A 13,911-nucleotide genomic window follows, 5' to 3' on the forward strand; every position below is an offset into this window, starting at 1 on the left:
ACAGGCAGGTTAGACCAAACACACACACACACACAACTCCCCAACTGGACTGTTATCTCTATGCAAAGCGTCTCCTCTAAGCTATCCACTTTACAACCACAGAGGAGACATAGCATAATGGGCGACTCAGCCCCGGCCCTATTCTCCCACCCACACACAATCACTCATGGCAACATGCACAAAGTATACGCCACACACACCGGTGAACACATGTAGTGAGGTGTTTCCAATGGATAACCATGCTCGACACGCAGCCTCCCACAGGGTAATTGGCAGGAAGAACAATTAGCCCGATAAGTATCACTTAATGTCCTCCCCCAAAGAGGGAGATTCGGGCTACTTTAAAACACACGCACCTAATTCCTCATCCTGCTCCCTCGCTCATCATCTCCCTAAATGATGCTTCTAAAGGAGAGCAGGTGTTGGCGGTGCAGTGTGAAAGGAGGTTTGATGGGATTAGAACCGAGGCTGTGCGGGGGAGGGGGGGGGGTTAAGCCACGAATGGGGCTGCCTCCGGTGAGATAGCCGAGCTACAGTGAACCAGCATTGAGGTAGAAGACATTGCCTTTTACCGCTTTTTCTTTGCTTGTTAGTGTGGATTCAGCGGGCCTACGGAAGCCTGCGAGGACCAAGGTGCCCAGTATGAGGTAGTCTGGTGATTACAGTATCACTCAGTATTGTGGTGAGCACAGCCAACCTCAGAAACATCTGGTCTAAAATGTCAATGGATTATCATAGATTCAGTTAGAAAAAAGAAAGAAACACACATCACCCGGAGAGAATACCTCTTCAGTTCTGGATCCCACAAGGGAAGGAACCGTGTCACTGGACACCTCGTCGGACAATCATCATCCGTCTTGCTACAATAACATCTAGTCTTCTGTTTTTAGTCTGCTGTTGGCATCCAACCTCGCAATCTCCCTTACACCTTTTAACTTCGCTTCCTCTGCTCACAGCTTCTGCTGGGCAGAAACTCCCTTCCAGTAGTCCAAAATATCGTGAAGGTCCTCGTCCTTGGCAAACTGCACCTTCTTACGCAGGGCGTGGCCTGCCGCTATGTACGAGGCTTCCTCTCTGGGGCTCTTCTTGTAAGGCCGGAATCGCTCCCAGATCCGCAGTGTGCTCTCAGACGAATACTCGGGACTGGAGGAGTAGCCAGAGTTGTAGTTCTGGTGGCGAGAAGGTGAGAGCTGCGAGTAGGTGGCTTTGGCATCCCTCTTGGTGCGGCCCAGTGGCTTGAGGAAGGACGCCTTTTGGGCCGGTGAGGGTGACTCGTTGCCGCCCTCGTAGTAGAGAGCAGGAAAGGAGTGCCGGTGCTCCGAGCTGTGGTAGTCTGGCTGAACCTCCAAGTGGTGCTGCTGCTGCTGTCCAGGGTCAACACCTGCACCTCCACTACCGTTACTGCACCCCTTCCCGCCCCCATTCAAACTCACCCCGCCGCCATTTATGTTTCCCATCCCATTCCCATTGCATCCACCACCTCCGCCACAACCCCCAGGGCTGCCCTTTTCTGTTGGGTACTTGGGAGGATCACTGCGCTGCTCAGGGATTTCTACCTTCAACACCCGGTTGCTCTTGGCAGATCCCGCAGCCGGGGCACCGCAACGATTCTTCGGCGCACCGGTGTCAGCGCTCAACTGCCTCTGAAGGGGCCGCACAGCATTAGCTGGGGGTGGGTCACGGTAAGGAGGGGAGAGGAACCCCCCACCGCTGATGCCCGGCCGCTCAGAGAGGGGCATGACAAGGGGCACTGGGGCCATTGAAGGCGGGTGAGGTGGTGGATGTAGCTGAGGATGAGGATGTGACTGAGGATGTTGCTGAGGGTGAGACTGGGGGTGAGACTTTGGATGCACCTTTGGAGAAGAGGCCATAATCAGATCTCCAGGGTGGCCTGGAGAGAGGGGCAGGAGGTTGTGGGGCAGGGAGGTGATGCAGGTTTGCGGCTGGGAGGAGGACACAGGGTTGCCATTGTCAGCCGTGGTTACAACATTAGCCGAGGCATCCAGCTTCAGGGCATCAATGCAGTTGTTGATGATTTGGTTCACTTTATCCACCTCCTTGGCAATGGTGGAGATCTCTGATGCTGAGCCACGGCCATCGTCATCCGAATCCTCTTCGGCCTCCGTTCCATTCTCAGCTCCACCTCGCCGATCCACAACGACTTCCCCTCCTATCACTGCTCCTCCAACTCCCATCCCTCCCTCCCTCCCTTCCCCCGCCACTCCCGCTGTCCTCACATCCATGTAGTTTCCCTTGCCGCCCATTGCCTCAGAAAAGGCACTGGCCATTTTTTCCACCTGTGGCAAGGTGGAGAGGCGGGAAGAACTGGTGTTGGTAGAGCCGTGGAGCATGTCTGTGCTCGAGGAGGCCGATGGGGGCAGCTTGCCTCCTCCAGCTCCCCCTGAATGGTGGTGCTGGTGGTGAGCTTGCTCCTGGAGGCGCTGCATGGTGCCTGCGTCATTAGCCACAGCGGCAGCCGCCTCAGGGCCATACCTGAAGAAGGACAGATTCACTTTAACACAAACAATACATCCAGTTTCATTATCTGATCTCATTTTCTACATTATTCTAAACAGCATGGTGGTAACATTGTTGATCCTTATACTTAGAAAACTATAATATGTCCTCTCAGGGATGCCACGCGGTGACACAGTCCTTGCTGTTTTAATTAAAGCTCAAAGAAACAAAAACAAAAATCCCAACAGGAAATGGTTTCTTTTTTAATGTCCGCTCCCAACAGAAAGTGGTTTCTTTTACATCCGCCTTTTATGGCCCAAAACCTCAATAAAGATCGTGGTTGAGGAATTTAGAATAAATTAGGCTGTTCAGGAATTCAATTGAAAACAAAGTAAAGTAGCGGTGGGACTTCATTAGAATGAGGCCCTTAAGACTTCCCTTAAAAATAAAAACGTGTACCTCATCTCCAAAATAGTTTTCTTCACACATATAGCCTTCTGCTTCTCTTCCTCGATGCGTCGCCGTCTGAGACAGTAATAGACCAACCCGAGCACGATGACCATGCCGAACAGACATCCCAAGATGGTTATGATGTAGTGGGTCGTTGTGGATGGATTGGCTCGCGGGTCCTCTGGTCCCATAGCCCGTGTGGTGAAGGACAGACAGGTGTGATTGTAGCGCTGATATTTGCTTGCTGAAACCACACAATACGTGTAGTTTGTGTGCGGTTTCAGTTTGTCCAAATGTAGGACCTCCTTCTTTTTTATAAGGGGCTTGATGTCCACAGAAGAACTTTGATTGAACTGGGAGAGGATGTACATCTTGCTGTATGGCCGTGGGATCTGCACGACTAGTGAAGCCGTGAAGAGGGAAACGGTGTGAAGCTTTATGGAAATCTGATGGTTGTAGGTCGGGTTGGCAGTGGACGATGTGGTGGGTTGGTGGTACAGACCCTGGTCCGGGTTGTCAAAACCTGAGCCATCCTGATCTGGTGTCTGGGAAGTTATCCCTGGAATTATCACACCATCCCGACACATGGATAAAAGAGTGTAACGGGCATTTCTTCCGTGTCCGGGCACCGGGCTCAGGAGTGGAAAACCAGTCATTTCCACCGGGGTTTCGCACTGGAGGCGGTCGTAGGTGTGTGTGACGTTGTTGAACGCCTCCAGCCAGGCGAGGAAGCTGTAGAGATCGCAGCCGCAGTGGAACGGATTCCCCGCCAGTTCACACACCAGCAGCCGGTTGAGGACAGTGAAGGTCGACGGGTCCAGACGGGCCAACTTATTGGACGATAGGTCCAGGCTGCTGAGGCTCGGGCACTCCCAGAAGGCATTGGTGGCAATGACCTCAATCAGGTTGTGTTGCACAAACAGGCACTGCATTCGACCCAGACCTCTCAGCATGCCCTCAGTCAGGTTGGTCATCTTATTGTAGCCCAGCTGGAGAACCTGAGGCAGAGACAGAGAGTTGGTATGGTCACGGCGTGGTCTCACAACGTCCTTCCATATCGTTCAGTCAAATGTATATAACTGTTAAAGCTTGGAAAGCCACCTATGAACAGGTTGTGGAAAATAGAGTTTTTCCTCGGATGGCTTCAGAACGTATACATGACTTCAGAAGATTGTTTTGACTGATTTAATTAGCGATAAAGGAAATACATGAAACCAGAGTGTTGTGTTGACCTGCAGGTTGGCCTGTCCAGCGAAGGCCCCGTCCTCGATGTAGCTGATCTCGTTCTTGGTCAGATTGAGGTCCGTGAGGTTGGTGAAGCGGTACATGGAGGTGAAGAGCACCGCCTTCAGTTTGTTCTCATTCAGCCTCAGATCGTGAACCTAGGAGAGGCGAGAGAGCGGATCACTTTCAGGCGATGAAGGAGAACATCAACTCTTTGCCAAAAGACTGCTGCCAAGAGCCTATTAGACAGCACACATCTACGTCTGGAGGAGCAACAAGCAATTCCCCCAATTATACATCGGATGGAAATTAATTGAGTTAATCACAGCCTGTTTTGCAAATAGCTGATAGTCCCACCTGAGATATCTCGCGGTGGTAAATGTTGATGCTAGAAGCGCTGCTTGTTAACGCCGAAGCCCCCAACGGTACCGTTTTCTCATTTGTAATCAGATTTGCAGTCAATTGCAGGTGGTGATTGACTTGGCACTTGTATTTTAAACATGGTACAACAAGCTACTAGATAAAAAGCCTTAGCTAATACAGATGTATGGATCTACTTGCTCGATCAGGAAGTGTCTTTCAGTGCAGATATTTCACTCTGGCTCATCAAGTGCAGAGATTCATCTCATCTGCAGCAGATGCTGCACAGCTTTAACCTCTGTGTGCGTAGATTACGGTTGGTTCTTCCACCCAATTGGTAGCCAAACAATTAAAAAACCCAACTGTTGGTCGTGGTTTACCATTACTGCTGAAACTGTCACTATGATTGGACACATTATTATAACCTGGCTTTGGATTAAGAAAATGCAAAAGGCCTTTTTGCATACCGTGTTACAGTCCCTGTCCTAGTAATGCACTGCAACCAACACACCGCCACAACCTCCAGAAGACCACGATTAGACTCATTTTAAAAACAAGACGTTTAAACTATCATCAATGGCATGAGTGCACATCAGAGCTCCTGGTGCATGGAGGCGTGTGGTTACATGGTGTAAGAGACCTTCAGCTAGACGCCCTCCCACTGACCGTGCTGTTGATGTGCTGGGGGATGGTCTCGTACGGGGGCTGGTTCTGGCTGCAGATAGCCAGCCAGACGTAGCCTTTGTCCCCCTCTATCAGCCAGCAGTCACCCCTCACCACGCCGGGCAGGTGGAGGAGCGTCAGTGCAGGGAGCAGGAGGTGGAGCAACGGGGAGGACAAGCGGAGTCTGCCGGCCATGGTTTTGGATCAGGCGCGTTTGGAGATTGCCTCGGGAGAAAGGAGGGAGGCAGCAGGGCAGTGGCTTCAAAAGAAAGTCGGGAGGGGGAGGGGCAAGCGGGCGGAGTCGTAAGAGGACAGCGAGGTGAGCGGAGAGGAGCGTCGTCTTCACGGCGGTTACAGCTGAGCCTGCATCACGGCGGCAAGGCCTGTCCCCATTTCAGGTGTTCCACGTCAAAGGGTTCTGGAGACTGTCCCCCCAGCAACTACTCATGGCCCCGGACCCCCGGACCCCCGCACGCCTGGACAGCACCAGGGAGGAAGGAGAGAGGCAGAGAGTCTATGAAACAGAGAGAGAGAGAGGTGGGGGATGTTCACATTAAAAGGACAAATCGATGAAGAGGATGCAGAACATTTTCCCCCCAAATGATTTTGGATTAATTGGGTTTATGTCTGCTGTCTGAATCTTAATACCCTCTGAGGTAATGCAGCGTGGTAATAAATACATTTAATACTTTAACTGCCATGATTACTTCACTTAGTCCCCCAAAAAAAGTGGGATTTTTTACAATTTAAACAGGGTTCTTGTATAAATGATTCGAAAAAAACTAAAACCGCCTCCTATGAGCATAAGCTGCAGCTGGTGACATCCGGACGCGGTGCAGCAACACAAATGTAAAAGACCAGAACCGAGAAAGATAATTGATCTTTTCTTCGGTTTGGTCGTTCTTTACGAGGTTCTTCAGGCTCGGTTCTGTTAGTTCAACTCAACGAGGTAAATAATGATGAGACGATACGAATGTGAAAGCTGCAGTTGTATCGGGACGCTGAGTGGAAGACAGCCGTCATGTTCATGTTCAACAGGAGCCAACTGACGTTTATGTGTTTACCTTCCTCAGGGGATTAGCCCTGGATTAGACTCTAATCCGGCATCGAGTAACAAGTATCGTTCCTGATCTTTTAATCTGTTTCTAAAGTTTTGATTCCCTCGGGACAAAAGTTATCGAGTCACGAAAAAGTTATCAAGCCACAAAAATGTCAGAGAGACATGAAAAAGTTATTAAGCCACGAAAAAATTATCGAGCCACGAAAAAGTTATCGAGTCACGAAAAAGTTATCGAGCCAAGAAAAAGTTATCGAGTCACGAAATTAAGTGACCTCTATCCGCATTAAGTGACCTCTATCCACATTAATAATCATATTATTATGAGTGCTGGACCGGGATCTCATTCATAAAATGTGCGTGTCTACATGTCGCGTGTACCTTCAAAGGAGGAAATGCACGTGAGCCAAATAACATTCAGATTGACGACGCCCACATTCAGCCGCCCGTAGTCATAGCAACGCTCCTCAGGATGCACATTGATGAGCATTGATTCTTTACAGTACTTATGGAAAACACCTCTAATGAATCCATAACGTCGTGCAGCGGTTTTACTCAAGGTCATAATTGTCGATATGTAAATATATGAGGAGAAGATTGTTCTGCAGCTTCTTCATCACTAGTTATGTTACAGGAGAGGACGATATCAGTCGGCTCTGTCAAATATCGAAAATAACGAAATATAATGTAAGGTTTGAGTTGGTTCATATCTCTTGACAATTGAAATGTGCGTAAATTCATAGCTCCTAAAATAACACGTTAAAAGAATATATAAGAGCAAAGTAACATGTGACATGAAGTGAGATTAAATGTGTCTGAGGAAGTTGCCTCTGACTCATAAAGGACGCTGAGACAAGGAGGACAGCAGGAGCAGCCGGAGCATGAACCTCCTGAGGAGACACCAGACAGGGGGAGGAGCTTAAGAACAGCTGCTGATCCAGAATCCACCAAACCATCCAGGAAATCCATCTTCAGCCTGGCACACAGACTAGGGATCAGTTCCTCCGCCAGACAATCAATCCAATCCACCGTCAGCCAATCGAACGCCTCGCCAGTCGGATGCCTAGCAGGTCGCTCCTCTGACGGGCCGACCAATCGGTGCAGGCGTAGACATTTAGGCCCATTAGTGCTGTCTGTGAGCCCAGAAGGCTGCACCTCAAAGCACATCCATCTCTCTCTCTCTCTTCCTCCCTCTCTCTCTCTCTCTCTTCCTCCCTCCATCTCTCTCTCTCTCTTCCTCTCTCTCTCTTCCTCCCTCCCTCTCTCTCTCTTCCTTCCTCCATCTCTCTCTCTCTCTTCCTCCCTCCCTCTCTCTCTCTCTCTCTCTTCCTTCCTCCATCTCTCTCTTCCTCCCTCCCTCTCTCCCTCTCTCTCTCTTCCTTCCTCCATCTCTCTCTTCCTCCCTCCCTCTCTCTCTCCCTCCCTCTCTCCCTCCCTCTCTCTCTCTCTCTTCCTCCCTCTCTCTCTCTATACAACTTGGACCTCACACTCTTCAGTCTCTGGATATTCAGCCTGAGGGAGTCAGAGTGTGTGTGTGTGTGTTCTCTTTCGTCTATCCTCGTGGGGACCATATGATTTGCAGGCCTTAAGTGGTCCGGCCGTGTCTGCCCGGCCGCGGCCCCTTCTTCTTCTTTTTCTTCTTCTTCTTCTTGGGGGGTGGGGCCCCATCATCAAGAGGAGGGGGGGACACACACACATGCGCTAACCAACACAAACACAGATGTGACCAGATGAATCGAGACGATCTCTTCGGTCGACGACGCGCCGTGAAAACATCGCCGGAGGCGAGCAATCCAACACGGCGCCTCGGCACAGGAAGTGGAGGCGACGGCGTCATCAGTCACCGAGACGGCCTCCGACGCCACGAAGGCTTTTGTCTTGTCTCGCCAACCAAAACATCGTTACTCACACGGGGCGAGCAAGGCCACTTCAGGCTGCTGCCTCTCTCTTTCTCTCTCTCTCTCTCTCTCTCTATATATATATTCATATATATTTATATACAAAGAGAGATACATAAAGATATATAATTAGGGCTGTGAAACGATTAACATTTTTAATCAGGTTAATCACAGGTTTCTGTGGATTAATCATGATTAATCACATATATACATTTATACATTTATACATAGGGGTTCACATAACTTGCTCACCAGCGCACACGCCGGCATCGGAGCTCTGCGGCGCGCGACACGGAGATCTGAGTCGTGTTAACGCGACACTAGAGACAGAATGACACGCTGCTGGAGAGACGACCAACAACAGACGGATTGAAGCTCATTCTGCGCATGCGTTAAATGCGTTAAAAAAACAAAACTAGTTAATCCTGTAATTTAATCATAACGCGTTATTTTTCACAGCACTAGTTTATATATATATTAGGGCTGTCAATCGATTAAAAAAAATTAACTAATTAATCCCACATTTTGAAATTGCGATTAATTAATCGCGATTAATCGCAATTAAAATTTAAAAGTTAAAAGTTCATTCTTTTTAAAGACCAAACTTCACACAGAGCTCTGTTTCAAAGAGGCTCCTACCTATAAAGTGCCAGCGAGGTATTTAATATTGTGGATGATAAATTGTTTCTTCAGTGAAACATCAGATTAGTAAAAAAAAGAAGTATATTGAGACCCCATTGGTCCTGTCATCTTTACCACTGAACAGCAGAACCAGTGGCCTTGGTAACTGACTGACATTCACATATGTCATGTTCACCCTCTGGAGGCTGGGGGCATTTTATACATTTTACAAACAAATGTAAATTCACCTTTTAAAGGCGTTTGCATATGACACATACACACGTGTTATACATCAAACATTCCAGAACAATCTCAGCTCTATTCAATGAGGCTCATTGTCCTCACGCCGTGTTCTCTGCTCTCTGACTGACAGGCTGCTAATGAGCCTCACCTGTGAGGTGGGAGGTCCTTTGTGATTTACTGAGTATTCATTGGTTGTTTTTTTCCCAAAATGTTGACAGACAAACGGATTGACCAATCACGGTGAAGGTTTCGTGTGACGAGTTCTTTCCGCGCCGCGTCCCCCGACACGTCGCCCTCCGTTCCTCTGTGTGTCAGAGGGGGAGACGGGAGGAAGGAGGAGCAGGAGGAAACCCGACTGATTCATCCACGAGTTAAACTCATTTATGATCCTTATTTTCGCGGAAAAATAATTGTTTTAAAAACGTGAACAGTGTTAAACCGTACTGCCGCGGCTTGACACTCGGTTTGAGTGTAAAAACGTCAACGAACACCGGAAGTAAACAAAGTTGCGTTAATTGCGTTAAAATATTTTAGTGCGTTAACGCGGCCAAATTAATCTCATAGATTAACGCGTTAACGCTGACAGCCCTAATATATATACATATATATCGGTACCGATATAGCCGTACATCACACACACACACACACATACATACACACACACACACACACATACACACACACATACACACACACACACATACACACACACACATACACACACACACACATACATACACATACATACACACACATACACACACACACATACATACACAAACACACACACAGACACATACACACACATACATACATACATACACATACATACACACACACACACACACAGGAGGAGGGTCATAGCTCAGATGTGAGTTGTGCGCTTTCTATGAAATGAGAGAGGGATGAACTGGAGGAGAGGGAGAAACAGATTGAGAGCCTCTGGGTGGATCATTATACTGAAGTGAATGAATGCCTGTGGATGGAGAGAGGAGAGAACAGGGGGAACAGAGGAGAGGAGGAGAGAGGAGAGAACAGGGGGAACAGAGGAGAGGAGGAGAGAACAGGGGGAACAGAGGAGAGAGGAGAGAACAGGGGGAACAGAGGAGAGAGGAGAGAACAGGGGGAACAGAGGAGAGGAGGAGAGAACAGGGGGAACAGAGGAGAGGAGGAGAGAGGAGAGAACAGGGGGAACAGAGGAGAGGAGGAGAGGAGGGGGAACAGAGGAGAGGAGGGAACAGGGGGAACAGAGGAGAGGAGAGGAGGGAACAGGGGGAACAGAGGAGAGAGGAGAGAACAGGGGGAACAGAGGAGAGGAGGAGAGAGGAGAGAACAGGGGGAACAGAGGAGAGAGGAGGGAACAGGGGGAACAGAGGAGAGGAGGAGAGAGGAGAGAACAGGGGGAACAGAGGAGAGGAGGGGGGATGAAATGAGACAAGAGGAGGGAGATGGAGGGATGATGAAGGAGAGACGGAGGACGAGTCCTTTATGGAACACGTGTCTTCATTATATTTAACAAACGGCTCATAATTCATTTTAATGACATCTGATTCCTTCTGTTCATCAGCAGCACTGCGTTTTACGAGGTTACCTGAACGCATCGTCGTGATCATGAACCTTCAGCCAGTACTGCTCTTCACTGAGCCGAGCCTGAAGGCACCAGGGTGGAACTGAAGGATCCTCCGTTAGCCGGGATGCTAACGCTACTAGCTGACGTTACTAGCTCTTCACCTCTTCTTCCCCTCGTCTTCCCCTCTTCTTCACCTCGTCTTTGTCATGATCTGGAGTTTGTGTCTTGTTTTGAAGTCCTTGTGTCACCTGTCTCCCTGTGATTGGCTGCCCTGGTCCTGATTGGTTCCTCCTGTGTGGTTGCTGGCCCCGCCCTCATTGTGTCCACCTGTGTCTCGTTCCCCGTTGTCCAATCAGCTCCTCCTGCCTGTGGATGTGAACCTGTTGGTCTCGTTCCCAGTGAGGCTTCGTGTGGTCCGCGTTTTTGTCGTTCCTGTCTGGTCTTCGGAAGTTTTGGATTAAAGATTGTTTTTTGCAGTAATGTCGGCATTTGGGTCCTCTCTCGCTGCGACAAGCGGGACTCATCATGACAGTCTTCCCCTCTTCTTCCCCTCGTCTTCCCCTCGTCTTCTTCACCTCATCTTCCCCTCTTCTTCACCTCGTTTTCCCGTCTTCTTCCCCTCGTCTTCCCCTCGTCTTCTTCACCTCATCTTCCCCTCTTCTTCACCTCGTCTTCCCCTCTTCTTCACCTCATCTTCCCCTCGTCTTCTTCCCCTCTTCTTCACCTCTTCTTCCCCTTGTCTTCACCTCTTCTTCACGTTGTCTTCACCTCTTCTTCACCTCGTCTTCTTCACCTCATCTTCCCCTCGTCTTCTTCCCCTCTTCTTCACCTCTTCTTCCCCTTGTCTTCACCTCTTCTTCACCTCATCTTCCCCTCGTCTTCTTCCCCTCGTCTTCCCCTCTTCTTCACCTCTTCTTCCCCTTGTCTTCACCTCTTCTTCACCTCTTCTTCACCTCGTCTTCTTCCCCTCGTCTTCTTCCCCTCGTCTTCCCCTCTTCTTCACCTCTTCTTCACCTTGTCTTCACCTCTTCTTCACCTCTTCTTCCCCTCGTCTTCTTCCCCTCTTCTTCACCTCGTCTTCTTCCCCTCTTCTTCCCCTCTTCTTCCCCTCGTCTTCCCCTCTTCTTCCCCTCGTCTTCACATGACATGGACGAAGCACATCTGGGACTCTTATCTACAGGCCTAGGAGAGGACAGCGTCTCTCAGTCCACCAAATGCCATCGAATCTGAAAAGAAATGTCATCGTTCCCTTTTGAGAGAACCCCCCCCCCGGCGCCCTTCCTCTGACCTCTGGACGGGAAGGAAAACACAAAAAGAGAAGAGAGGGAAGATATCAGGAAACGCTCCTGAGACGGAGACACACAAAGAGTCCATCCGACTGGAGGAGGAGAGGCGGAGGAGAGGAGGAGGAGAGGAGGAGGAGAGGAAAGGTCGCCTGTGTGACGAGGTGAGAGGAATGAAAAGAGACAACGCAAAGTGGACAAGGGGGAAGGAGTCAGGAGACCGAGGAGGAGGGCGATGAAAAGGGAAGGACGCGTGAGCAGAGAGGCGGGGCGGAGGAGAAGGACACAGCCGAGAGGACGAGGAAACATCGAGGAGGGAGGAACGCAAACGAAGAGGAAGAGGAAGAGGAAGAGAGAACCAAGCCAATTAAACCAGAGAGAGTTCAGGGCAGGAAGACTTTTAATAGGCTGGTCGTCTTCTTCTCACACACACACACACACGCACACTCACACACTCACACACACACACTGACACACGCACACTCACACACACACACTCACACACACTCACACACACACACACACACGCACTGACACATGCACACTCACACACACACTCACACACACACTCACTCACACACACACTCACTCACACACACACACACTCACACACACACTCACACACACTCACTCACACACTCACTCACACACACTCACACACACTCACACACACACTCACACACACACTCACTCACACACACACTCACTCACTCACACACACACACACTCACTCACACACACACACTCACTCACTCACACACACGCACGCACACACACACACACACACACACACACTCACTCACGCACACACACACACACACACACACACACACACTCACGCACACTCACGCACACTCACGCACACACACTCGCTCCAGGGTTCCTCAGTGAACCTCCCGGTTGTGTGGCTGAAGGTTCCGGTGTTGTCTGTCACTGAAGAGCCGGCCGTTGTTCCAGAATGAAAGCTTCGCTCCGTGAGCTCCACGTTGTGAACGCCGGTTGCCGTAGCAACGTGTGTGGTAACCAGGCAGCTATTAAGACATAATGGTCCAATATGCACGCACAAAATGTCACCTAAATGTTGTTTACCATGACACTGCAGTCTGAGAATCCTCTCTATATATATATATACATATATATACATATATATATGTATATATATATATATATATATATGTATATATATATATGTGTATATATATATGTTTATATATACATATATACAGGACTGTCTCAGAAAATTAGAATATTGTGATAAAGTTCTTTATTTTCTGTAATGCAATTAAAAAAGCAAAAATGTCATGCATTCTGGATTCATTACAAATCAACTGAAATATTGCAAGCCTTTTATTCTTTTAATATTGCTGATTATGGCTTACAGCTTAAGAAAACTCTAAAATCCTATCTCATAAAATTTTAATATTTCCTCAGACCAAGTAAAAAAAAAGATTTATAACAGCTGAGTGTTTGTCAAGGCTCAGGAAACCCTTGCAGGTGTTTCGAGTTAATTAGACAATTCAAGTGATTTGTTTAATACCCTACTAGTATACTTTTTCATGATATTCTAATATTTAGAGATAGGATATTTGAGTTTTCTTAAGCTGTAAGCCATAATCAGCAATATTAAAAGAATAAAAGGCTTGCAATATTTCAGTTGATTTGTAATGAATCCAGAATGCATGACATTTTTGTTTTTTTAATTGCATTACAGAAAATAAAGAACTTCATCACAATATTCTAATTTTCTGAGACAGTCCTGTATGTATATATACATATATATGTATACATATGTATATATATGTATATATATATGTATGTATATATGTATATATATACATATATCTTCACCCTCTGGTTCTACCCTGCACCGACACTTGAGGCAACATTACCCAGAAGCCTTTGCGGTCGGCTGCTTGTGCGGCTGACGCTGAGCGGCTCGGTGCTGAAGCTTTTCTGGTCCTGGGAGGGAAAGAAACTCAATAACAGGGAAGACTGTAGTTGTGATTTCTCATCTTGGTCCGACGGGCTTTCTCCGTGAAGCCCCTGAACTTCTCCTCGGCCGCCATCCCAGAACTCAATAAAGCA

General features: G+C 48.5%; 1 protein-coding gene across 1 annotated transcript in view; it reads right to left on the reverse strand.

Moving 5' to 3' along the window:
* Positions 1-463: 463 nt before the first annotated feature.
* Positions 464-13,911, reverse strand: part of LOC130190743 (protein phosphatase 1 regulatory subunit 29-like) — a 35,429-nt gene continuing 21,981 nt past the window's right edge. Inside the window, exons 2-5 of the mRNA XM_056410312.1 lie at positions 5,158-5,668; positions 4,140-4,289; positions 2,917-3,905; positions 464-2,493 (exon numbers count right to left, since the gene is read on the reverse strand). Of these exons, the coding sequence (XP_056266287.1) occupies positions 951-2,493; positions 2,917-3,905; positions 4,140-4,289; positions 5,158-5,349 (2,874 nt within the window). The 5' untranslated portion in view covers positions 5,350-5,668 and the 3' untranslated portion in view covers positions 464-950. The remainder of the gene's footprint in view (positions 2,494-2,916; positions 3,906-4,139; positions 4,290-5,157; positions 5,669-13,911) is intronic.

This window comes from Pseudoliparis swirei, chromosome 24 (genome assembly GCF_029220125.1).
Source record: "Pseudoliparis swirei isolate HS2019 ecotype Mariana Trench chromosome 24, NWPU_hadal_v1, whole genome shotgun sequence".
Classification (NCBI taxonomy): Eukaryota; Metazoa; Chordata; class Actinopteri; order Perciformes; family Liparidae; genus Pseudoliparis; species Pseudoliparis swirei.